At 42.6% G+C, this 27,775-nt stretch overlaps 1 protein-coding gene, 1 long non-coding RNA gene and 1 pseudogene across 2 annotated transcripts; 1 reads left to right on the top strand and 2 right to left on the bottom strand.

The window, feature by feature from the left end:
- The window catches only part of LOC135564255 (KICSTOR complex protein SZT2-like), a 129,927-nt pseudogene extending 118,744 nt beyond the window's left edge, over nucleotides 1-11,183 (bottom strand).
- Nucleotides 11,184-17,560: 6,377 nt separating this feature from the next.
- Nucleotides 17,561-19,551, bottom strand: LOC135564338 (uncharacterized). The gene is made up of 2 exons (XR_010460944.1): nucleotides 19,464-19,551; nucleotides 17,561-18,595 (listed from the first exon to the last, which is right to left on the bottom strand). It is a non-coding gene; the product is annotated as an uncharacterized LOC135564338 (long non-coding RNA).
- Nucleotides 19,552-19,695: 144 nt separating this feature from the next.
- On the top strand, nucleotides 19,696-25,612 carry LOC115108584 (mediator of RNA polymerase II transcription subunit 8-like). Its single transcript, XM_029633103.2, has 7 exons — nucleotides 19,696-19,781; nucleotides 19,989-20,110; nucleotides 20,714-20,858; nucleotides 24,031-24,171; nucleotides 24,666-24,753; nucleotides 24,924-25,160; nucleotides 25,395-25,612. Exons 1-7 carry the CDS (start codon nucleotides 19,776-19,778, stop codon nucleotides 25,460-25,462), a joined length of 807 nt encoding a protein of 268 aa, XP_029488963.1. The 5' UTR covers nucleotides 19,696-19,775; the 3' UTR covers nucleotides 25,463-25,612.
- Nucleotides 25,613-27,775: the final 2,163 nt, after the last annotated feature.

The raw sequence follows: 27,775 nt of genomic DNA, 5'->3' as shown, positions 1-27,775 counted from the left end.
TGGCTTTTTCAACTTTGTGCTCAGTCAGGAGGTCATTCACGAGAAAGGTTTTTACCAGTGATTGCTCTAACATTTAAAAGCTACAATGAGTGTGTGCCACACCAATGGAATAACAACCAAATTATTAATGTTGCAACCACATCTTTGGACAGTCTTCAATCTATCAGAATGGTAGGATATGACAGTTTGTATAAACTCACTAGAAGCCGGAGTTAGAGATACAAAAATGAGGTTACTCACAATAACCATAGTGCCATTTCTACGGGAGTTGATATGATTTCCAAGTCCTCTGTTGCTTATTCTGACAGCGAGGACTGGAGCTCTACCAGACCATAAGTAAGAGTCAGTTTGCCTGGGCTATAGCAAAGTCGTTGTACTTAGAAAGCAGGTCATCTTTTTCTCACAGCCGATTGAGCAGCCAGAAGGACCTATTCCCTAAGCTGCTTGATGGTGGTGCATTTAGGGCAGACAAATCCCTTTTAAATGTATCAGTTCCATCTTCTCTTCATCTTGTGATTGTGTGGAAAGAATCTCACACCTAAAGCATTTGTGCCCAGCCGTGGATAAAAACACCGGTGGGCTAGCACTGCTAGCATTAGCCTGCTCTGTTTTTATGACGGCTGGCAGCTAACTACTACTTAAGTGTCATGACGTTGTATGAGGTTTATGACCCCCATAAATACAATATTTCTGTAATCCAACCAGTTGAAAGTGTCCGTTGGTACTTGAATAATATGATGTCAGATCAATTGGTGTCTGGGACATTATATCTGATAGAATGACATAAATTATATCTTGGAAAGTCTACACATTCTAGTCATCAGATTTTAGCTTCTAAATTAGAGAATTGTAAATGACGTTCACTGAGCCACGCCCAAGTGAACAGACATTGGTTGAGAACTATGAAACACGCTCTTCCCTCCCTCCCCAATACAAAAGCCCGTTGACGGAGTTCAATCTTAGTTCCCGACGACGTTAGGACTGGTGTCCATTTCAACGTGGAGGTGAAGATCACTGCTGGAAGGATGAATTTCGAGCAGCAAGAATACAGCACGAGCTGAGTATGGCAACTTGGTATGAACTTTGAACTCTTATTCATTAAAGAAGTGATACATCCTAGGCGTTGAGTTATCAGCTGCAGCTGTAAAAGTATGTGGCCTAGGAAAGGACAGACAATCCTATGAGAAGACAGGGTACTTCAACGTATCTGCTCTACAACAATAGGACCTGAAATATTCTACAAAGGACAAGGGCGATCTCTGCTGGGCAAACCAGTCTTCCATCTTCGACCCATCTATCGAAGAGTAGCTCAGTGTAATATATATCTTGCATTTTCCTTTTCCGAATGGGCGGTTATTAGAATGCATAAGATTCTGTATTTACGGTAGCATAGCTTCTCAGGGTCCGATAGAGACCCAATCCCCTTTTCCCTCAGTCTTCCTGCGCTTTCATTCAAACCCAACCGCCCTTCTTTGTGTAACGAGCCGTCATACCGGTTTTTCTTTTATGACATGATTAGTAATCGATGTATGATCCATCCTGTGTATATGTAATTCTATGTGATTATTTAGGTATTCAGTAAATAAATAAACCAATTTTTGTATTGCTGATTCAACTTGTTAGCCAGGCTTCGTGAAGATAACCAAGAATTTTACGACTTTCATATGAGACTGAATAAGGTGACGATTAATAATTGACTGCTATTGATATAAAAGATCTTCAGATCTTTAAGAGTTTATTCGGAAGACATCAGCACTATAAAACACTCTTCCGTGGTGCCCCAGGTTATTAACAAGTTCGTTTTTACATTGTTTAACTCAATCACGTAATCAATCAAATGTTAGGTAATCAATTTGATAAAATAGCCTGTCATATAATTTAATCAGTCATAGACACAACAACAGGAATTTGGAACACAAACTTGCGGTCCCAGCCGTAAAAAGGCTAACCACGTTGCGGAATCAGTAGCAATAAAAACTTTAGCTGTGATTAAAAACAATTTCATTCAAATGATTTGATAAAAACAACAAAACAAGTGTAGACAGTACACTGTTCTGTTGTGCGACTGTTTTTTTACTATTAAACTCAATACTAGTATTGTTTTCAATTTCGTAAAGCAGTTTGTGTCTCTTAACCAGGACTCGACTCGGACTCAGGAAGCCTGGTGACTGGTGGTTACAGGGAAGCAAGAGAGTCACTTGCGCGATGTGTAGCCTGTGATCGGAGGCAGAGCGGAGCCTGCCCAAAATCATTGCTTTCTCCCCTGCAGCTCACCAGCTGGCGTAGGCTGTGTGCCGGTATGGGCGAATCCTTCCCACTGCTAGAGAACAGAACCCTCGCTGGCCTGTGCACCCAGTGCTGCTAATATTCTGCTTATCATAGCAGCCTATCCAGTCCAAGTCACGAGAAAGCGAGTCCAAGTTACCAATGGTCGAGCCCAAGTTGAGTCAAAAGTCATGAGTTCAGAACTCGAGCACTACAACACTGGCTCAAAGTACCTCACCAGTGCCACACAGTACCTCAAAATGTACACTCTTAAACCAGTGATATCTCAAAGCCACCATCTAGCATCCACATCATATTTACTGCAACTGTTTTACTGCATAAGCATCTAAATAAAGGTATCCTACCCAGCCCCGACCCTAAAGGTCTCCTACCCAGCCCCGACCCTAAAGGTCTCCTACCCAGCCCCGCCCCGACCCTAAAGTTCTCCTACACAGTCCCTTAAGGTATCCTACCCAGCCCCGACCCTAAAGGTCTCCTACCCAGCCCCGACCCTAAAGGTCTCCTACCCAGCCCCGACCCTAAAGGTCTCCTACCCAGCCCCGACCCTAAAGGTCTCCTACCCAGCCCCGACCCTAAAGTTCTCCTACACAGCCCCGACCCTTAAGGTCTCCTACACAGCCCCGACCCTTAAGGTCTCCTACTCAGCCCCGACCCTAAAGGTCTCCTGCCCAGCCCTGACCCTAAAGGTCTACTAATTCTAAGGGGTTTCACTAAATTAAATATTGGTGTCATTATAACTATAGAACATTTGTTTGGTAAAATAATAAGACATATTAAAAATGGATAACTCATGACTCTACCATTGGTGACTCAGACTAAGACTCTACCTTCAGCCATAGTGACTCGACCTCAAGTTGTAGTGACGCAACTACAGTACTGCTGTGAGGTAATGTGACTGGTCTGAAAGAGTCCTGTACCTTTGGTAAGGTTGATCTCCCTGATGGTGTATCCCTCTCTCAGTCTGACCGACACCACACTGACCAGGTGGGCGTGCACCTCCTTCTCTGTGTGCTTCTTCCTCCTCATCACAAATGCAGGGTTTCCACGGGCTGACACCAGGTGCTCATTGAACAGCTTGTGCTGAGACACTGTGAAGCACTCATACAAATAAATAATAAGTGAATTAATTCATGCATGCATTAATTCATACAGTGTTAAAGAAACGGCAACAAGAAGGCCCTGACGTGTGATTCAATATACAGTAGCTTATACTATTATTGAGAAGCAAGGTAAAGAAATTACTATTATCAACATCATGTGTTTTCACTTCCCCTGTTGCAATATGGACTGTGACAAACTTTGCCCGACCAAAACTCTGGTCCCTCTCACTTTGAAAAGCATCAGAAACAGACAAAAAGACAACCAATTTTATCTTGTCTAGGTGTCTAGCCAGCCATTAAAGCCTGTTCTTTCATCAGCATCTCTTCATGTTAAACCTCACATTATAAAGATTGACTTCTATTCAGAGAGCAGCCAGACATCTCTGAGGGTTTATCCTGATTCACACGGATAATAATGGGGTGTTTGGAAATTACAAGAGAATCGTACAAAAGCCACTGTGTTTGGACTGTCACAGAGAGCGCTAAGGAGTTCAATCAAGAACACTATCTATAAAATAACTTGTTTCAGCCTAAATTGCACTCTGATGGGGATCAGGTACACAGCAGACGACAGACAACAATGATCATAGACATGTCCCAGGAAAAGAAATAAAGAGAACAAATAATGTCCTCAGCTCTCAGACTATTTTTCTGTTGATTTGTGTGTATGCAGAAAAACAGACAACATATACTTAAGTATCAAAAGTCTATGTAATTCATAAAATATACTTAAGTATTGAAAGTAAAAGTATAAATCATTTAAAATTCCCTATATTGGGGGCACACTCCAACACTCAAGACATACTTTTTAAAAAGATGCAGTGTCTAACGAGTCCCCCAGATCAGAGGCAATAGGGATGACCAGGGATATTCACTTGATAAATGCATGAATTGGACCATTTCCTGTCCTGCTAGCCATTCAAATTGTAATGAGTACTTTTGAGTGTCAGGGAAAATGTATTGAGTAAAAAGTATGTTATTTTCTGTAGGGATGTAGTGAAGTAAAAGTAGTAAAAAAGATAAATAGTAAAGTAAAGTACAGCCCCAAAAATACTTAAGTAGTACTTTAAAGTAATTTTACTTAAGTACTTTACACCCAGGGGCGCCATATGGGGGGAAAGTTAGGACGATTCTGTTAGGTCCTGTGACTGACAGGGGCCCTAAAAAAATATTAGAACATTAGGTAAAACATTTTCAATATTAAATTATTAACCTATAATCATTAATACAATATTTTATTTACAATCTACTAATAAAACTAAATGGTTGATTTGTCCTGTTTTTGTCAAAAAAGTAAACATCCAGAGAGCCTCTGTATTGCCCCCCTCTGTCTACATGAAATGGTTCGGTCCTGCCCCCAAACCAGGCACAAACGGTACTTGCTAGCAGTGAATTGCGAGTGAGGAGTGCTGGTGGAGCATCATGTCTCAGCTTCCCAAAGAAAAATCTGGCTTCCAAAAATGAAAAGAAAGAAAAGAAAAAGACAAGAGAGAAAAGAAAGGGCGACAGTATGTCACCTAATTTTTCACGAAGGAAGGTGGGTTGTAGTCCGTGAGTGGTGGAAATGAACCTGTTAGCTTAGTCCATAGTGAAATAGGCTACTTTTGCTCCTCTAACATTAGTTACTTATTTCCTTCACAGAATGTTCTGAGTGTTTACATTTCGCTCCTCTTTTAGCCGACATTTAATCAATGCAGGCAAACTTTGAGGAGTTTTGTAGTTCATACTAAAATCAGTTGTCCCTGCCCGGTGCCAGGCCCAACAGATGCAGCTTCAGGGTCAGTAGCCCTGTCTCCCCATCCCCACCCCCCTGAACCAGCCCTAGTCCCAACTGAAGAAGGAGGTGAGCAGCATTGTGTTGAATGACATGTCAGTTGGCATAATTGCAGGTACTGCAATGTATTGAGAAGAGGAATGTGATTCTCCAGTCAGGAATAATCTTGAAACAAGAGGCAGCCAATATCAGAGCCTTAAAGGAAGAGATGCAGGCTCTTAGAGAAGGATGGGAGTCTCTCCTGTCTGTGGAAACACTGACTGTTACGCAAATGGATGTTGCACCTTAATTTAGCAAGGAACACAGCCACCAGAGAAAGAGATTCCATGATGAGACCTCTCAAGAGGAGACTGCTCAGGACAGTGCAGCAACGGTGTTTCGAAACAGTGTTTTTTACTGTTATGGACAACATCATAAGTGACTTGGACACTAGGTTCCACAGCAATGCAAAGATTGTAGAAGAATTTCTGCTGTTCTGAAAGTTGGGCAGATTAGTGAGGATGAAGTCCCTTCTGTGTGCCAACCACTGATCATGAAGTATTCCAGAGATCTTACATCTACTTCAAAATGAAGTAAGACACCTGAACATGGTATATGCTGCCACCCCCCACCCTCCCTAACTTGTCCCCTCTTGGTCTCCTGAATGCAATTTCTAAGAGCTTCAGTAAGTCAAAACTATGTCCCAGGACAGGATTCACAGTCTTGCCATGCTGTCCGTTGAAAGTCAGTTAGCTAGAGAGCTGGACTTCAAAGACTAGATCAGTGACTTTGCTAGCAAGAAGGCTCAGCACTGGGCTCTTGGTGAGTAAGGCTGAGCAAGGGTCAGTGATAACTGTTAAATGGCTATGGATATTGGATCACTACAAACACGATGCCCAGAGGCTGAGAACAGGGATGAGAACAGACTAAGAACAAGATATATCTCAAAGTAATGGCTGGATTGCCATAAAATTCATTTTGCACAATCAAGACCCAAAGTGGAAGAAACCTATTGATTTGGTGACCACTTGGCCTTACCTCTAGCGACACCATCAGGCCTTTTCATTTTGTTTCCAATTTTTACAGCTGCTTATTTTCTAGTTGGTAGGTATACTTAGTTCAAACATCTGCTGCTGATTTTATTATTTTGTTTATTATATCTTTCTATAGATGATAATGTTAATTTATTTGAATTGAAGAGGCTAATGTATATTTAAGTTATATTTATTTTAAGTTATTCATTAAAGTTACGAGAATTTTACATTCAAGAATTGTAATGGCTCATTTCTTATAGAGGGTATCAGTCTTGCATCAAATAGCAAATTCCACTGCAGAGTGTTGCATGAATGTCTGCACAGTGTTATATTTTCACAGCTCACTGTCAGTAAATATCGTACATTAAATATTGGACAATAAGAGAGTTGCAAGCCTGCAAAGGTAGAGTTATTTAAAGCTTTGAACGGGTCGATTGGGTTCTGGAGGTGTATGGTTACAGCAATTGCGCAGGGATGGTGTGGCCTGTGGTGGTTATCTTTCATGGGGGCCCAAAGTGATATCTTTCATGGGGGCCCAAAGTGATATCTTTCATGGGGGCCCAAAGTGATATCTTTCATGGAGGCCCAAAGTGATGTCTTTCATGGAGGCCCAAAGTGATATCTTTCATGGAGGCCAAAAGTGATATCTTTCATGGAGGCCCAAAGTGATATCTTTCATGGAGGCCCAAAGCGATATCTTTCATGGGGGCCCAAAATCCCTGGCGGCAGCCCTGTTTGCACCACTGGATTAGCGTAGTCATAGCGCAATCTGTAGTTGATAATCAGTGACCACTAAGTGGATGTCACCAACTAAAGTATTCAAATTACTCATGTTTAACTTCCAACATAATGCCGGCATAACAATGTGACAAGGGTAACGACATGTCTGTAGTATCATGATGTGCTGTGCAATTTAAAAGCTAATGGTGGGATATTAAAAAAATCAGAGAATATGAAAGTGATCTACTCAAATCCTGTTTTGGCTCAGGACATTGAGCAAAACTGTAATGGCGAACAACAATTCTAGAGTGATAATTGACAAAATACCATACTCTTTCTTACCACAGTAGTACTCAGGGTTCATGGACTCGCTGGTCTTGAGGAAAGAGTATGTGAGGAAGGCCTTGTGGTAGGTGTTCATGTTCTGACTGGCCAGGTCAGGCTCAGGACGGCTAGACAGGTAGGAGCCAAAGGTCGCCAAGGAGATGAACTTCATCAGCTCAACGTTAGGGATGTAGCCAAAACTACAAGTCGTATGAGTAGTGTTGGTGTTTCATACTGGAGAGGGAATGCAAAACAACGACGCTGGACAGAGTGGAATCAGGTGTATCAAAAAGGCAGTTTATTGGTCAAAGGTATCTTGTCCTGCCGTTTATCGTGCACGGACCTAAGGAATGTGACTCTTGTGAGGAGTCAGAATAATTAGGCTGCCCAGCCAGAGTTTACAGCAGAATGTATACACAGAATAATGTAGGTGGAGTCTCGTCGTGTTGGTCTTCTGACTGGTCCTGAAGAGTTGGAGGCGGGCCTTGCTCTAGCCAGAGCGGGCCCCATTGGTGCACAGCAAAGTCCTTTGCTCTTGGCACCCGACCAGTAGGGGGGGGTAGAGTGTGTGTGTACAGTGCTTCATGAAATGTATGTGTGTCCAGGAAACGTGGATATTGGTAATGTCTGCTTTAGGCTCAGGTGTTTCCTGTCTTTGCAGGAGTGCATGCAGGGTTCAATGTCAGCGAGATAGCTTGGCACTTCTAAGCTCGTTAGTGTTGCAGAATGCTCTTTGTAGTTTTACAGGGGAGTAATATTTGCGTGATGGCAGCTGTGTGTCCTTCGGATAATCATGTTATTGCACACAGGCTCTAGACTTGACTGAAGACACTGGGCCCAGAGATATCTGAGGGCATCCGGTTTAACCAGAACTTTGGTCTGCTAGTAACTCTTTATATTAGATTATTTATATAACAGTAGGCCCCGCCCACCTGTCAACATACACAGAGAACGGAAACAAAATATGAAACCAACCACAACTATAGATTATCTACAATATGTGAAGATTTATTCAGAACCAACTTTGATTACAAAAATAGTGTTACTGAATGAGAGAGACAATATTTAGTAGATGGATTCTCTGAAGGGCAGTTTCCTGCTGGCATAAAATCCAAACTGAATCCATGAGTTTCACTTTGTTAAACAGAGCATGGACTCCGTTTGGATTCCATGCTCGTTGTTTGCCTCAGTTGAGAAGATACAATAATCCACAGTAGACAGCAGCTCTCAAGGTGTGTACGTATGTTGTAATGTACACTGAATATACACAGCAGTTTGACCCACTGGACTATGTTGTGGCATGTTTCAGTACCTGAATGAAGGAGCAGGTGATGGTTCCACTCCTGAGCTGGTTCAGAAGGGTCTCACACACAGCCACGTCAGGCACACTGGTCACCCCATCTGTAATTATGATTACACCTGGAGAAATTTGATTGACAGTTTGGTTTAATGGGTTACCACAAAACAGGATCAACTCAGGTTAAGGCAGGTAAAACTGACTGAAACAAATGTCACTCTTCCCTAGGGAGCAGTGGTAAATAGCTAGGCTTTCAAAGACAAATAGGCACAGTGTGGAAAACCAACCTTGATTGTTCGATTGAACAAAGAAATGCAGTAAGTATGGACGTTCTAAACCAACCTGCAATGGAGTTGGGGGGGCAACAGCTGTAGAGCTAGGATGCCCTGTCACACCATGCTGACCAGCCCTACGTCTGCAGTCACCATGGAAACGCCATGTTTCCTCACAGGCACCTCCTCCATGATCATGTCACAGCCGAACCCAGGGCACGGGATTGGCCCATCAAACTATGAGAGAGAAAATGAATGATAAACTGAGATAAACCTGAAAATGGAGGGGGGGGCTCTGAGATACCAGAACGCATTGAGAAAAAGAAGTCAAACAACGTAGCAGCACAGCAGACAGAGTAAACAGCCAAGTAGCCTACTATCTATGGTGGTGAAATGGACAGCACTCTCCAAGGTGCTGATTAATTCAAAGCATTTTTGCCCACGTACTTGAGTATAGCTGCAGGGCTTATACAAGACTGAATTTCTTATTGCCTCATTTTCTAGACATCAATGTACAGCAACGTTTTTACACATCATTGCAGAACAACAGAACAAATACACACACATAGTAAGCTGTGGGGCTTACCAGACTCAAATTCATATTATTTTCAAGACATCACTGCAGAAAGCCCGCCATATATACACACACAGTCAGCTGTGGGGGTTACCAGACTCGAATTCATATTATTTTCAAGACATCACTGCAGAAAGCCCGCCATATACACACAGTCAGCTGTGGGGGTTACCAGACTCAAATTCATATTATTTTCAAGACATCACTGCAGAACACCCACCATATACACACAGTCAGCTGTGGGGCTTACCAGACATCATGTAGCAGTAGAACAAATATCACAATATCGGAAGATAACTTCAAATCAAATAAATCAATATAGGCTACAGCAGAACACACGAGAATATATAGACTTCCTTCCTATGTGACAATATGATGCACATATTCACATTAACCTCCCACAATGACAATCCCAGTATCAAGTCCACTTCACTACTGACAGTCAATTTCTTGCTCAAAGCTATGAGAGGGCCTGTGGCTGTGATGTTTAGCCTCCTAAGGAGGTTGGGAAGATAACACTCAAAATTAAAAAACTGTCTGTAGAGTAACTATAACCTGGGTGTCCTTGTCTACAAGGCTGGCTGACACCAAATGCACCTTGGTTGGAGCATGTTCAAAAACCTTTTTTCTGACGGCTCTTTGTTTTTTTGCTTTTTTACAACTGAGCCAGAGGATGTAACTGTACATTCCACCCACTCTTTTGCTAGTTTAAATCAGTGTGGCAGGATAGGATGATTACACAGAAGGATCACCACACTTTTACATTTTTATTTTTTATTTCACCTTTATTTAACCAGGTAGGCTAGTTGAGAACAAGTTCTCATTTGCAACTGCGACCTGGCCAAGATAAAGCATAGCAGTGTGAACAGACAACACAGAGTTACACATGAAGTAAACAATTAACAAGTCAATAACACAGTAGAAAAAAAGGGGGAGTCTATATACAATGTGTGCAAAAGGCATGAGGAGGTAGGCGAATAATTACAATTTTGCAGATTAACACTGGAGTGATAAATGATCAGATGGTCATGTACAGGTAGCGATATTGGTGTGCAAAAGAGCAGAAAAGTAAATAAATAAAAACAGTATGGGGATGACGTAGGAGGAAATGGGTGGGCTATTTACCAATAGACTATGTACTGCTGCAGTGATCGGTTAGCTGCTCAGATAGCTGATGTTTGAAGTTGGTGAGGGAGATAAAAGTCTCCAACTTCAGCGATTATTGCAATTCGTTCCAGTCACAGGCAGCAGAGTACTGGAACGAAAGGCGGCCAAATGAGGTGTTTGCTTTAGGGATGATCAGTGAGATACACCTGCTGGAGCGCGTGCTACGGATGGGTGTTGCCATCGTGACCAGTGAACTGAGATAAGGCGGAGCTTTACCTAGCATGGACTTGTAGATGACCTGGAGCCAGTGGGTCTGGCGACGAATATGTAGCGAGGGCCAGCCGACTAGAGCATACAAGTCGCAGTGGTGGGTGGTATAAGGTGCTTTAGTGACAAAACGGATGGTACTGTGATAGACTGCATCCAGTTTGCTGAGTAGAGTGTTGGAAGCCATTTTGTAGATGACATCGCCGAAGTCGAGGATCGTTAGGATAGTCAGTTTTACTAGGGTAAGCTTGAGTAAGCATGATGATGATGGGGAAGGAGAAATAACGAGGAGCCAACTTAATTTAACAGCACCTCTTGCGGCATTATTTATTCATTGTTTCACTGTTTGCACTCAAAAATAAAAAAATAAAAGCAGTGCTTGAGGCGTCACTATAGACCCGGGTTTGATCCCAGGCTGTGTTGCAGCCGGCCTCGACCGGGAGACCCATGAGGCGAACAGTGAAATAATTTATAAATAATGCCGCGAGAGGTACCGGATCCGAGAAAGAAGGTGTCTGAATGAACAAAGTCAACTCAGAGAGGTCCCGGATCTGGTTCTAGCAGGATCCGGCTCAAATTAAGCACTGCTTAATACCCCATAATGACAAAGTCAAAACATATTTTTAGGAATGTTTTCAAATTGATTGAAAATGAAATTCAGAAATATCTCTTTTACATAAGTATTCACACCCGAGTCAATACTTTGTAGAAGCACCTCTGGCAGCGATTAAAGCTGTGAGTCATTCTGGGTAAGTCTCTAACCTGGATTGTGCAATATTTGCCCTTTTTTTTATTTTATTTTTATTCTTCAACCTCTCAAATTAGTTGTTTGTTGATCATTGCTTGACAACCATTTCAAGGTTTTGCCATAGATGTAAGTCAAAACTGAAAGTCGGCATCTTGGTAAGCAACTCCAGTGTAGATGTGGCCTTGTGTTTAGATTATTGTCCTGGTAAAATGTGAATTAATCTCCCAGTGTCTGATGGAAAGCAGACTGAACCAGGTTTCCCTCTAGGATTTTCTCCTTTGCTTTAGCATACCTGTTAAAGCAGCCAGCTGATTCTAGCCATCCTGGTTAGTTCTAGTTGGGCAGCTTAGTCTCCCATTTAGAGGACCCCCACTTTTGTCAGTGTCTTATTGGTCAAGGTCACGCCAAATACTTATCACCACATCTCCTTCAGCCCATCAGTTGCCTTGATTCCCGGGACTTCAGTTTCAGTTAGTCTATGACCCGAGCACGCTGTGTGGTCAAAAACATGCTTCCCCATCCTGATGAGCACTTCCCCAGTTTCCCTCCTGCTGAACTTTTTCTCCTGTGGACTTAATCCCTGTATGTCTGATGTTTAATTGTGTGTGCATCTAAACGACCACATAGTTAATGTCAGTTCTCACTGGATATGATTCTCAGTTATCTGAACCATGAGTGGATAGATGTGTGTGTGTGATGTGTGTGGACATCTTACATTAAACTCCCCTTAAACTGGACATCCGCCTAATCCTTGTTCTGACCTGACATTCTGTAGTGGTTACTATCGGTCTTAAGCCAGCACCTAATGTTTCTTATTACATTCATGGTCTTTCAATTCTCTACAACCCTACCCCTATTTTTCAAGGCCCATAACATGACACAGCCACCACTATGCTTGAAAATATGGAGTGGTACTCAGTAATGTGTTGTATTTGCCCCAAACATAAAACTTTGTATTTCTGTTCACAGGACATGCTAACTTGTCCCGGACCTGCTGTTTCGACACTCTCTCTCTCCCTCCACCGCATCTGCCGTCTCAACCTCCGAATGCTTGGCTATGAAAAGCGAATTGACATTTACTACTGAGGTGCTGACCTGTTGCACCCTCTACAACCATTTTGACCATTATTTGACGCTGCTGGTCATCTATGAACATCTTTTAAAAAACTATCTGGCATTAATGGCCACGTACTCTTATGTCAACCCGGCACAGCCAGAAGAGGACTGGCCACTCCTCAGAGCCTGGTTCCCCTCAAGGTTTCGTCCTAAGTTCCTACCTTTTCTAGGGAGTTTTTCCTAGCTACCGTGCTTCTACATCTGCAAAGCTTGCTCTTTGGGGTTTTAGGCTGGGTTTCTGTATAAGCATCTGCTGATGTAAAAAGGGCTTTTAAATACATTTGATTGATTGATTGTTCCATAATTATGCATTATACTTTTTTGGATGCGCATTTGGGTGTCGAGTTGTTTAATTATGCCATATTTTCCCACATCATCATCTGATCCAGGAAGGAATTTCTGAATGACAGTCAAGTGAAGAACAGCTGTTGCAACAACAGCCCAAGTGCTGTAAAAAAAGTGTTGGTGAGGAACGTCTAGAATATTTTGGTGTCTCATTTTTTATGACGGTGAAGACAGCTGGTCCTGGATCCACGTGAAGACAGCTGGTCTTGGATCCACGTGAAGACAGCTGGTCCTGGATCCACGTTAGATCTAATTTCCCCAGCGAATTGATGTTCATCGGTTGTTTGCTTGATTTACAGCAGGGTCTCGTTAGATTTAACAGAGAAAGCATCAAGGTAATGAGTTCACATTTTCACATGTTTTTTAGCCTCAGATTGGACAGTTTACTGTACACAATTGTGTAGGATAGACTATTGTGCAACACCCAAAACTATTCCTATTAATAATTCTGGATATAATGACAACAAATTACATAGCCTAATGGACTTATTCACAATATGATCTGGTAATGAAATAACATGACAAATACATTTTGGTTTTTATGTAACACCCAGGGGTGAAAGTAGATTGAATTTCTTCCCGGTACAGTACTTTTTATGGGCTTAATCATAGAATGACATAAATAATCCCTATTCAATAGGACCTAGTCGTAAAGATTTGTCACTTCATTTTTTAAAACGTATTACCTTTTATTGTGGCATAAACACTACCAGTCATGATGTTTTCATCTGATTGTCAAACAATCACTTCAAATGCCTCCTTTACTAGACCACCCGTGCAAATTCATCCACCTGTAACATATTTCCTACATCCAAACAGTGGTGAATAGAAAGCCACATCTTTCACAGAATTTATGCCTCCACTGCTGTCCGCGCGCGTCTCATTGTCGACCACTCATCTCTGCCTTGACAAACTGTCAGTGTTCTCGTCGAACCACCACATTTTGGTGTGTAGGTTATACCACCTGTTTTCAAGTCCATTCGCAAATTCATCATTCATCTGGCATGCAGTAATGATAAATAGTGGTGTAATAGCCTATAGATTTGACATTGTTTTCATTATTGTGATAGGCTCATGTTTTACTGGTACGGCATACCCCCACTATTTATTTTGCAGGGACGCTGTAATGGACCGTACCACCTTACTTTCACCCCTGGTTATACCTGCAATTTAGAACAATTACAAGGGGCTTGAAGTAGGCTTCTTGAAATTGAATACTGAGCTCAGAAATTCAAGTACTGGAATAGGCTTACAATGAAGATCAGACATTTACTCAATTTGGTGCTTGAGAAGTCGTTGTAATTATTGTAGACAATTTATAAGTTCTCCTGCTCACTTTTAGTTATCTGTGATTTCATTATTTATCTGTTTTTGTGTGAGATGTGGCCACTTTTGTTTGTTTCCCACCGCTACTCTGTTGCGGTAAAACCACATGTGGTTATTATGAGAACGACATATCTAATGCAGGCTTCAACTTCGCTTTCCATACAAATCCTTCCATTACAAAAGGAACCTTTTTTTGGTTGCTTTCTGATTATAAAATGGTGATTGAAATGGTGAGAATAATGCTACGGCTATTCATGGCTTTACTATGTGCCTGCGATGGCCACTTGGGCTACAGAAGAATCAACATCAAATCAAATGTATTTATATAGCCCTTCATATATCAGCTGATATCTCAAAGTGCTGTACAGAAACCCAGCCTAAAACCCCAAACAGCAAGCAATGCAGGTGTAGAAGCACGGTGGCTAGGAAAAACTCCCTAGAAAGGCCAAAACCTAGGAAGAAACCTAGAGAGCAACCAGGCTATGAGGGGTGGGCCAGTCCTCTTCTGGCTGTGCCGGGCGGGGATTATAACAGAACATGGCCAAGATGTTCAAATGTTCATAAATGACCAGCATGGTCAAATAATAATAATAATCACAGTAGTTGTCGAGGGTGCAGCAAGTCAGCACCTCAGGAGTAAATGTCAGTTGGCTTTTTATAGCCGATCATTAAGAGTATCTCTACCTCTCCTGCTGTCTCTAGAGAGTTGAAAACAGCAGGTCTGGGACAGGTAGCACGTCCGGTGAACAGGTCAGGGTTCCATAGCTGCCGGCAGAACGGTTGAAACTGGAGCAGCAGCACGGCCAGGTGGACTGGGGACAGCAAGGTGTCATCATGCCAGGTAGTCCTGAGGCATGGTCCTAGGGCTCATGTCCTCCGAGAGAAAGAAACGTTCCGTGTACAACGTAAAACACCAAATAATGCATGCAGAGCAGAATTAGGCCGATACCCACTAATTATCAAAATCCAGAAAAGAGCCGTTAAATTCTACAACCACCTAAAAGGAAGCGATTCACAAACCTTCCATAACAAAGCCATCACCTACAGAGAGATGAACCTGGAGAAGAGTCCCCTAAGCAAGCTGGTCCTGGGGTTCTGTTCACAAACACAAACACACCCTACAGAGCCCCAGGACAACAGCACAATTAGACCCAACCAAATCATGAGAAAACAAAAAGATAATTACTTAACACATTGGAAAGAATTAACAAAAAAACAGAGCAAACTAGAATGCTATTTGGCCCTACACAGAGAGTACACAGCGGCAGAATACCTGACCACTGTGACTGACCCAAAATTAAGGAAAGCTTTGACTATGTACAGACTCAGTGAGCATAGCCTTGCTATTGAGAAAGGCCGCCGTAGGCAGACATGGCTCTCAAGAGAAGACAGGCTATGTGCTCACTGCCCACAAAATGAGGTGGAAACTGAGCTGCACTTCCTAACCTCCTGCCCAATGTATGACCATATTAGAGAGACATATTTCCCCAGATTACACAGATCCACAAAGAATTCGAAAACAAATCCAATTTTGAAAAACTCCCATATCTTTTGGGTGAAATTCCACAGTGTGCCATCACAGCAGCAATATTTGTGACCTGTTGCCACGAGAAAAGGGCAACCAGTGAAGAACAAACACCATTGTAAATACAACCCATATTTATGCTTATTCATTTTATCTTGTGTCCTTTAACTATTTGTACATTGTATAAATATAATAATATTTGTAATGTCTTTACTGTTTTGAAACTTCTGTATGTGTAATGTTTACTGTTAATTTTTGTTGTTTTTCACTTTATATATTCACTTTGTATGTTGTCTACCTCACTTGCTTTGGCAATGTTAACACATGTTTCCCATGCCAATAAAGCCCTTGAATTGAAGAAAGAGAATTAGAGAGAGTATACTTAAATTCACACAGGACACCGGATAAGACAGAAGTACTCCAGATATAACAAACTGACCCTATCCCCCCAACAAAAACTACTGCAGCATAAATACTGGAGGCTGAGACAGGAGGGGTCAGGAGACACTGTGGGCCCATCCGATGATACCCCCGGACAGGGCCAAACAGGAAGAATATAACCCCACCCACTTTGCCAAAGCACTAGGCTACCCTGGGGCGGCAGGGTAGCCTAGTGGTTAGAGCGTTGGACTAGTAACCGGACTAGTAACCAGAAGGTTGCAAGTTTAATCCCCCGAGCTGACATGGTACAAATCTGCCGTTCTGCCCATGATCAGGCAGTTAACCCACTGTTCCTAGGCCTTCATTGAAAATAAGAATTTGTTCTTAACTGACTTGCAGGTTAAATAAAGATAAAAGAGGGATATCTTCAACCACCAACTTACCATCCTGAGACAGGGCAGACCTCCGTCATGGCACAACCCAAGGCGGGAAGATCACATCAGTGACTCAACCAACTCAAGTGCATCATTTTTGGACAGAAAGTTTCTGGTTTTTGCAATGTTACGTAGATGGAAAAAGCTGTCCTTAAAACAGTCTGCATGCATCCAACGTATTTAGTCAGGCAAGTCCACATTATTCTCAAATACAGTATTTTAGAATGTTTTTTTAAAACACCTTTTGCATTCTATTTTTGTGTTTGTGTGTGTGTGGGGGTCTATATTAGGCCCTATATGTACAATTATATAAATTATGAAATTGTATAACACTGAGTCCAATTAAGTGATTGAAAAAGGCCCTGAAAGGCCTTGAATTTGACATGCCCTTGTCTTAATGAAGCCTGCTTAAAGGGTGTATAGTGCCAGGCCTGTTGTTGTTGTATAGGTGGAGTTATGAGCCAATATTTATATATACAGTACCAGTCAAAAGTTTGGACACACCTACTCATTCCAAGGTTCTTCATTTTTTACTATTTCCAACATTGTAGAATAATAGTGACGACATCAAAACTATGAAATAACACATATGGAATCATGTAGTAACCAAAAAATATGTTAAACAAATAAAAATATATTTTATATTCTTCAAAGTAGCCACCCTTTGCCTTACTGACAGCTTTGCACACTCTTGGCACTCTCTCAACGAGCTTCATGAGGTAGTCACCTGGAATGCATTTCAATTAACAGGTCTGCCTTGTTAAAAGTTAATTTGTGGAATTTCTTTCCTTCGTAATGCATTTGAGTGAATCAGTTGTGTTGTGATAAGATAGGGCTATCTTCTGTATACCACCCCTATTTGGTAAAAGACCAAATCCATATTATGGCAATAACAGCTCAAATAAATCATTACTTTAAGACATGGAGGTTAGTCAATCAGGAACACTTCAAGAACTTTAAAAGTTTATTCAAGTGCAGTCACAAATAAATGCTTCAGAGTTCAAGTAACAGACATCTCAACATCAACTGTTCAGAGGAGACTGTGAATCAGGCCTTCATGGTCGAATTGCTGCAAAGAAACCACTACTAAAGGACACCAATAAGAAAAAGAGACTTTCTTGGGCCAAGAAACATGAGCAATGGACATTAGACCAGTCCAAATGTTTGATTTTTGGTTGCAACCGCTGTGTCTTTGTGAGACACAGAGTAGATGAACGGATGATCTCCGCATGTCCAGTTCACACCGTGAAGCATGGAGGAGGAGGTGTGATGGTGATTTGCTAGTGACACTGTATGTGATTTATTTAGAATTCAAGGCACACATATCCTGCATGGCTACCACAGCATTCTGAAGCGATCCGCCATCCCATCTGGTTTGCGCTGAGTGTGACTATCATTTCTTTTTCAACAGGAAAATGACAAAACACACCTCCAGGCTGTGTAAGGGCTATTTTACCAAGAATGAGTGATGGAGTGCTGCATCAGATGACCTGGCCTCCACAATCACCCGACCTCAACCCAATTGAGATGGTTTGGGGCGAGTTGGACCGCAGTGAAGAAAAAGCAGCCAAGTGCTCAGCATATGTGGGAACAATTCAAGATTGTTGGAAAAGCATTCCAGGTGAAGCTGGCTGAGAGAATGCCAAGAGTGTGAAAAGCTGTCATCAAGGCAAAGTGTGGCTACTTTGAAGAATCTCATAAAATATATTCTGATTTGTTTAACACTTTTTGGTTACTACATGATTTCTGGGCTGGTCGCAGATCTGTTTACGCTGTTTTGCCAACACTTAATAGTCGTTATCATTGGAGCGACAGCACAAAAGTCTAGCTACATCTCCTCCAGTAGAGCTAGTTAACCCACTAGTTTAGACTTTGGGACCGGCCAATGACCCGATTGAGCTTGCCCAGGAACCAGACCAGACGTACGTTGCGTGAGATACGGTATTCCTCCTTCATTAGCAGGTACACCTGGTCTGGCTCCTCCACCTGAAGAAGACAAAGAGTAAGAATTAGAACATTTGGTGTTATCTCGTGAAAAAAATGACAGAGCCCTTTGAGAAGAGTCAGGATGTTGTCCTGGACCCTGCTTCTGCCAACATATTGATGAACTTTGACATCCTCATGAACTAAAATAATCAATTATCTGGTCTGCAAGGGAAGGACTCTGTGCCCTTTGTTCAGTAATGTGGTGTAATAGCCTACATATTATCAAGATACTGGACTTCTGTCACAACACGGCTTAATCACATTAAACTACATTACATCAATTTGCATATTCTGTGTGAAGTCTTCCTGACAGTATCATATGCCATAAAATGGGTGACATAATGCTAATTGCGCAGCAATCTGATCCCAATTCGACTCATGTGACGCACGGCATGACACTGGCAAAACAACCGGTCTATAGCTTTATACGGCCTGTCAAGCTAATGCATAAGATACGTTTGATATGGCTAGCTAGTTGTTGTAATTGTCCCTTGTATTTGACAGCAAATACAGGGGACATCTTTGGTATGCTCACTTCTAGCGGACTAAACTCCACTTCCTTTCACCATGGAGTGGAATTTAGTATGCTAGGTCAGTTCAGGCGCGAGCGTTTTGCAACACCCCTAGCTCAAGTTACTCTGTTGACTGTTTGAAATTAATTGTAGAAGTTAGTTAGTTTAACAAGCTAGTGGCAACTCAGAGTTACAAACACATGAACCTCAGTAAATTATCTAATTGTCCTGTTTGTCTGCCATGCCTTGTATGGCATAACGACTGACATATACTGACTTATTCACTTTGTTTTCATACACGACTGCAGGCTAGTCGTTGTTGTATTTTGTTTATTTAGTTATAAACCACACGTGACCTGGATGCTTCCGTCTTCGTTTCTCCACCGGAGTTCAACAGCTAGGCCTTCAACGGTTTTGTAGTTCTACTTTTGATTCCAATATGCCAGCTTTCTGAAAAAGAGTGCAGATAAGTGGTATAAAATATTTTATTGAGAATTTCACGGCATAACGACACAAAGTAACACACGGTTGTCTGGCTAATTACAAATGTTTGGAACTTAAAACGTAAAGCAAAATGATTCTGAGCGGAGCATGCCCACTGTTGCACTCATTATTTACTTCCGGTAGATATTTATTTCGCTAGCCAGCAGGTTCGCTACCCTACTAAAATGCAGGTAAGGTGGCTTTTCGACAAAATGTTACATTCTGAACCAGTCAATTGTCTTAAATGAAGTACATTTCCTCATAGCGCATGACATGCTTATTTGTATTCAGCTAACGTTGCCCCAAGTTACTGCTAGCGACTCACTAAGAGCTAAATGTTAACGCGTTAACGAAATCAAATTAATAAATTAATCAAATCTGTTTTTGTTTCTGTCAAGCAACGCGAAGAAAAATTGCTGGACGCATCCGTGGAATCGCTTATTTCCCGCGTAGCTCATCTAAAAAACGCTCTTCACAGTTTCATCTACAAGTTGGAAAACGAGTATGAACGACTGACATGGTAAGTGACTAATTTAGCTGCTATAGCTATTAAAAATATCGTCTAGTCAGACAATTAGCTGCTTTGTTCCCAGATGGCTGACAGCATCACATTAGCCGGTTACAATCTGCTACCTAGCAAGTGACGAGCTAACTTTAGTTCGTATGCTTGCCTGGTTTCTTCCTATGTTCCTTCCATTCTAGAGATTTTTTTTTAACCACCTTGCTTCTACATCTGCATTGCTGGCTGTTTGGGGATTTAGACTAGGTTTCTGTATAAACATCTGCTGATGTAAAAAGGGCTTTTAAATACATTTGATTGATTCTTCCATAATTATGCATTATACTTTTTTGGATGCGCATTTGGGTGTCGAGCAGTTAAATTATGCCATATTTTCACACATCTTCATCTGATCGGCTGATGTAAAAATGGCTTTGTATATAAATTGCATATGATACGTTTGGAGTAAGCTAGCTAGGTCCCAGTGTTGCTTTTGGATGGCATTGCTGAAAGCAATTGCGAGACTTGGTTACCTATTTGGATAAATTAATATAATTGTATGAAAATAAATGTACTCTAATAGTTAATTCATGAAGTTGTTGTCTCTCTATACTTGGACAATAGGCCCTCTGTGTTGGACAACTTTGCCCTCTTGTCCGGTCAGTTGAACACCATCAATAAACTGTTGCGGAATGAGAAGACGCCATCTTTCCGCCAGCAGATCATCATCCCCCTGCTGTTGTCTCCAGACAGGGATGAAGAACTAGCTGTGAGTATCTTTTCTGTGGATGAGGATTAGCCTGGTTAAACCAGACTGAATGCTGTACTCAGGCAGTGAAACAATGGTGAGAACAGCATTGAGTCTGGTTTAACCAGGCTAGAGGAGAGTAGTTTTTCAGACACACATTTATTTATTTTATTTCACCTTTATTTTACCAGTTAAGCTAGTTGAGAACAAGTTCTCATTTACAACTGCGACCTGGCCAAGATAAAGCAAAGCAGTGCGACAGAAACAACAACACAGAGTTACATGGAATAAACAAGCGTACAGTCAACACGATAGAAAAAAAGGTCTATATACAGTGTGTGCAAATGGCATGAGGAGGTATGGCAATAAATAGGCCATAGTAGCAAAGTAATTACAATTTAGCAGATTAACACTGGAGTGATAATGAGCAGATGATGATGATGATGTGTAAGTAGTGATACTGGTGTGCAAAAGAGCAGCAAAGTAAATAAAAACAATATGGGGAAGAGGTAGGTAGATTGGGTGGGCTATTTACAGATGGACTATGGACAGCTGCAGCGATTGGTTAGCTGCTCAGATAGCTGATGTTAGAGGGAAATGTAAGTCTCCAGCAATTTTTGCAATTTGTTCCAGTCACTGACAGCAGAGAACTGGAAGGAAAGGAGGCCAAATGAGATGTTGGCTTTGGGGATGACCAGTGAGATATACCTGCTGGAGCGCATGCTACGGGTGGGTGTTGTTATCGTGACCAGTGAGCTGAGATAAAGCGGAGCTTTACCTAGCATAGACTTGTAGATGACCTGGAGCCAGTCGTCTGGCGACGAATATGTAGCGAGGGCCAGCCGACTAGAGCATACAGGTCGCAGTGGTGGGTGGTAAAAAAAACGGATGGCGCTGTGATAGACTGCATCCAATTTGCTGAGTAGAGTATTGGAAGCTATTTTGTAGATGACATCACCGAAGTCGAAGATCGGTAGGATAGTCAGTTTTACTAGGGTAAGTTTGGCGGCGTAAGTGAATGAGGCTTTGTTGCGAAATAGAAAGCCGATTCTTGATTTGATTTTGGATTGGAGATGTTTGATGAGTCTGCAAGGAGAGTTTACAGTCTTGCCAGAACCCTAGTTATTTGTAGTTGTCCACGTATTCTAGGTAAGAACCCTCCAGAGTAGTGACAGTCCAGAGTAGTGATGCTAGTCGGGCGGGTGTGGCAGCGAACGGTTGAAAAGCATGCATTTATTTTTGCTAGCGTTTAAGAGCAGTTGGAGGCCACGGAAGGAGAGTTGAATTGCATTGAAGCTCGTCTGGAGGTTAGTTAACACAGTGTCCAAAGAGGGGCCAGAAGTATACAGAATGGTGTCGTCTGCGTAGAGGTGGATCAGGGAATCACCCGCAGCAAGAGTGACATCGTTGATATATACAGAGAAAAGAGTCGGCCCAAGAATTGAACCCTGTGGTACCCCCATAGACTGCCAGAGGTCCGGACAACAGGCCCTCCGATTTTACACACTGAACTCTATCTGCAAAGTAGTTGGTGAACCAGGCAAGGCAGTTATTTGAGAAACCAAGGCTATTGAGTGTGCCAATAAGAAGTGATTGACAGAGTCGAAAGCCTTGGCAAGGTCGATGAAGACGGCTGCACAGTACTGTCTTTTATCGATGTCGGTTATAATATCGTTTAGTACCTTGAGCGTGGCTGAGGTGCACCCGTGACCAGCTTGGAAACCGGATTGCACAGCGGAGAAGGTACAGTGGGATTCAAAATGGTCAGTGATTTGTTTATTAACTTGGCTTTGAAAGACTTTAGAAAGGCAGGTAGGATGGATATAGGTCTGTAACAGTTTGGGTCTAGAGTGTCTCCCCCTTTGAAGAGGGGGATGACCGCGGCAGCTTTCCAATCTTTAGGGATCTCGGACGAAATAAGAGGTTGAACAGACTGGTAATAGAGGTTGCAACAATGGCGGCAGAACATTTTAGAAAGAGAGGGTCCAAATTGTCTAGCCCAACTGATTTGTACGGGTCCAGGTTTTGCAGCTCTTTCAGAACATCTGTGATCTGGATATGGGTGAAGGAGAAGCTGGGGAGGCTCAGGCAAGTACAGTGGGGAGAACAAGTATTTGATACACTGCCGATTTTTGCAGGTTTTCCTACTTACAAAGCATGTAGAGGTCTGTAATTTTTATCATAGGTACACTTCAACTGTGAGAGATGGAATCTAAAACAAAAATCCAGAAAATCACATTGTATGATTTTTAAGTAATTAATTTTCATTTTATTGCATGACATAAGTATTTGATCACCTACCAACCAGTAAGAATTCCGGCTCTCACAGACCTGTTAGTTTTTCTTTAAGAAGCCCTCCTGTTCTCCAAACAGGTGCAGTTAATACAGGTAATGAGTGAACTCATTACCTGTATAAAAGACCCCTGTCCACACACTCAATCAAACAGACTCTAACCTCTCCACAATGGCCTAGACCATAGAGGGTGTAAGGACATCAGGGATAAATTGTAGACCTGCACAAGGCTGGGATGGGCTACAGGACAATAGGCAAGCAGCTTGGTGAGAAGGCAACAACTGTTGGCACAATTATTAGAAAATGGAAGAAGTTCAAGATGACGGTCAATCACCCTCGGTCTGGGGCTCCATGCAAGATCTCACCTCGTGGGGCATCAATGATCATGAGGAAGGTGAGGGATCAGCCCAGAACTACACAACAGGACCTGGTCAATGACCTGAAGAGAGCTGGGTCCACCGTCTCAAGAACGTATGATCTCTGTAATTGCAAACACAGGTTTCTGTACCAAATATTAAGTTCTGCTTTTCTGATGTATGAAATACATATGTCAGGCAATAAAATGCAAATTAATTACTTAATCATACAATGTGATTTTCTGGATTTTTGTATTAGATTCCATCTCTCACAGTTGAACTGTACCTATGATAAAAATTACAGACCTCTACATGCTTTGTAAGTTGGAAAACCTGCAAAATCGGTTGTGTATCAAATACTTGTTCTCCCACTGTAGCTGCGAGGGGTGCGGCGCTGTTTGTTGGCCGGGGTTGGGGTAGCCAGGAGGAAAGCATGGCCAGCTGTAGAGAAATGCTTATTGAAATTTTCGATAATCATGGATTTATTGCTGATGACATACCCTAGTCTTTGCTTACCGCCGTACACACTGCCCCCTCTCTCCAGAAACTGACAGAGCAACGCGTGCCTGTGTTCAGCCATGAGATTGTGCCGGATCACCTGCGCACCAAGCCTGATCCTGAGGTGGAGGAGCAGGAGAAACAGCTGAGTGCGGAAGCTGCCCGGATAGGACCTGAGGTGGCACAGGTAAACCGACTTGGTCTTCATCTAATCATACCGCAGTTTGAGAGGAAAGCAGCTCCCTGGTTCACATAAGGAGACCTGTATCATTTTCATACTACTGAGGGAAATTCTACATCCACCTGTTGCTGAAAAGGATAATAAAATATTGAAGCCACTTCAAGCCAGCGTGACGGACGTCACTGTGCTTGTTTAGCAGGTGAGCTTCCTCCCTTTCTCGCCACACTGGCCGTACAACGGCTCAGACCAGGGTCATCTGCCTCTCAAACACATGTAACTGTTTGCGAACGTTTGTGCGTACATTTCAAGCTGTGGAATGAGGTTACGGTATTATAACAGTTAGTTACATATGCCCAAATGAACACGAACTCATGTTCTGTGGTGGGAAGACACAAAGTAAAATGGTGCTTGTCATGTAATGCACCCATGTACATTGTAGTCTATCTATCCAACAACTCAAGTTGGAGTAACAAAATAATGCCTTGTTTTTCTCCCAACAGAAACAAATCCAGACACTGAACAAACTCTGTTCAAATCTACTGGAGAAACTGAACAATCCTCGCGATGACAGGGATGCAGACAGTGCAGGTACACTGATTGAACCAAGATTCCCTTTTTACCTGAGAACATTTACAGATAGGCTAACGTAAGAACTGTTATGGAGTTTATTGATTCTTATGTACTCAAGATGTACAGGCGGTCTAACCTCAAATCCATGGTATGGAGTTTATACTTATGTACTCTCCTCTCTGTTTTAGCTATACGGCAGAACAAACCATCTTTCAACCCTGCTGACACCAATGCACTGGTGGCAGCGGTGGGATTTGGCAAGGGGCTTTCGAAGTGCAGGCCCCCTGGTCCTGTGGCCCCTGGACACACAGGACAAGGGCCCATGATGAGCGGAGGTCCCACCTTACAGCAGGTCACCATTGGTGGGGGTTCAGGCCAGCAGCAAGGCATGGGGCCTGGTGCTCCTCAGCAGCAAGGACAGCCAGGTATGAAGATCCTGAATGTCATATAGACCTGAGTCTTGCTTTGCTACACTTAAGTGTTTTAGTCACTTTAAGGCCATAACTAAAGGTTCTATAGACCTGAATAATAAGGGCAGTTGGTTTTTCAGACACAGATTATTCCTAGTCCTGGACAAAAAATGACTTTAAATGTACCAGACCATTCCGGTATTGAGAAAAAGACTGCTCTGTAACTGATTTGTTTATTTTATTTTTCAGGGAAAATGCCATGCAACATCAAGACAAACATCAAGGCTGCCTCCTCAATGCACCCTTACAACCGATAAGATCCGCTCTCTATCCCATACTGATAGGAAGCCTACAGAGTGAGCCATGTAAAGTAATGCAAGTATTCATATGATATATGTATGCTATGTTATCTTTTGATTAAATACATACTTTTTTGAAGAAAGTATCATACTGTGAAAGTGCAGAAATGTGTCAGATGTGCTTCCATTTGTGAACACTAGATAGCACTGTCTTTCCATTTATATTCAAGGGACAAGACAGTTTGAGAACTTGGTCATTGTTGCAGAAAAGGTCACTGGTTCGAATCCTCGAGCCGGCTAGGTGAAAATCTCTTTGTGCACTTGAGCAAGGCACTTAGCCCTAATACCTCATGTAAGTCGCTCTGGATAAGAGTGTCTGCTAAATAACAAACATGTAAACAAGTCTGCATTATGTTATGTCTTTCAGAAATGTATAATACAATTGTGGGGTTTAGTGTCAGGCAAAAGGAATATATTTAAAACCTACTTCAACTGCTTCACCATGTCTCTCCAGTCATCTGAACCCTAGTACTGCCTCCTATCCCTTCACCATGTTATCTCTCCAGTCATCTGAACCCTAGTTCTGCCTCCTATCCCTTCACCATGTTCTCTCTCCAGTCATCTGAACCCTAGTACTGCCTCCTATCCCTTCACCATGTTATCATCTGAACCCTAGTACTGCCTCCTATCCCTTCACCATGTTATCATCTGAACCATAGTACTGCCTCCTATCCCTTCACCATGTTGTCTCTCCAGTCATCTGAACCCTAATACTGCCTCCTATCCCTTCACCATGTTCTCTCCAGTCATCTGAACCCTAGTACTGCCTCCTATCCCTTCACCATGTTGTCTCTCCAGTCATCTGAACCCTAGTACTGCCTCCTATCCCTTCACCATGTCTCTCCAGTCATCTGGACCCTAGTACTGCCTCCTATCCCTTCACCATGTTATCATCTGAACCCTAGTACTGCCTCCTATCCCTTCACCATGTCTCTCCAGTCATCTGAACCCTAGTACTGCCTCCTATCCCTTCACCATGTTATCATCTGAACCCTAGTACTGCCTCCTATGCCTTCACCATGTTATCATCTGAACCCTAGTACTGCCTCCTATCCCTTCACCATGTTGTCTCTCCAGTCATCTGCACCCTAGTACTGCCTCCTATCCCTTCACCATGTTGTCTCTCCAGTCATCTGAACCCTAGTACTGCCTCCTATCCCTTCACCATGTTGTCTCTCCAGTCATCTGAACCCTAGTACTGCCTCCTATCCCTTCACCATGTTGTCTCTCCAGTCATCTGAACCCTAGTTCTACCTCCTATCCCTTCACCATGTTGTCTCTCCAGTCATCTGAACCCTAGTACTGCCTCCTATCCCTTCACCATGTTGTCTCTCCAGTCATCTGAACCCTAGTACTGCCTCCTATCCCTTCACCATGTTGTCTCTCCAGTCATCTGAACCCTAGTACTGCCTCCTATCCCTTCACCATGTTGTCTCTCCAGTCATCTGAACCCTAGTTCTGCCTCCTATCCCTTCACCATGTTGTCTCTCCAGTCATCTGAACCCTAGTTCTGCCTCCTATCCCTTCACCATGTTATCATCTGAACCCTAGTACTGCCTCCTATCCCTTCACCATGTTGTCTCTCCAGTCATCTGAACCCTAGTACTGCCTCCTATCCCTTCACCATGTTGTCTCTCCAGTCATCTGAACCCTAGTACTGCCTCCTATCCCTTCACCATGTTGTCTCTCCAGTCATCTGAACCCTAGTACTGCCTCCTATCCCTTCACCATGTTATCATCTGAACCCTAGTACTGCCTCCTATCCCTTCACCATGTTGTCTCTCCAGTCATCTGAACCCTAGTTCTGCCTCCTATCCCTTCACCATGTTGTCTCTCCAGTCATCTGAACCCTAGTACTGCCTCCTATCCCTTCACCATGTTATATCATCTGCACCCTAGTACTGCCTCCTATGCCTTCACCATGTTATCATCTGAACCCTAGTACTGCCTCCTATCCCTTCACCATGTTGTCTCTCCAGTCATCTGAACCCTAGTACTGCCTCCTATCCCTTCACCATGTTATCATCTGAACCCTAGTACTGCCTCCTATCCCTTCACCATGTTGTCTCTCCAGTCATCTGAACCCTAGTACTGCCTCCTATCCCTTCACCATGTTATCATCTGAACCCTAGTACTGCCTCCTATCCCTTCACCATGTTATCATCTGAACCCTAGTACTGCCTCCTATCCCTTCACCATGTTGTCTCTCCAGTCATCTGAACCCTAGTACTGCCTCCTATCCCTTCACCATGTTATCATCTGAACCCTAGT

This window comes from Oncorhynchus nerka, linkage group LG24 (genome assembly GCF_034236695.1).
Source record: "Oncorhynchus nerka isolate Pitt River linkage group LG24, Oner_Uvic_2.0, whole genome shotgun sequence".
In the NCBI taxonomy this organism is placed as follows: domain Eukaryota; kingdom Metazoa; phylum Chordata; class Actinopteri; order Salmoniformes; family Salmonidae; genus Oncorhynchus; species Oncorhynchus nerka.
Note: the sequence above shows the minus strand (reverse complement) of the source record. Positions and strands in the feature narration are given on the sequence as shown.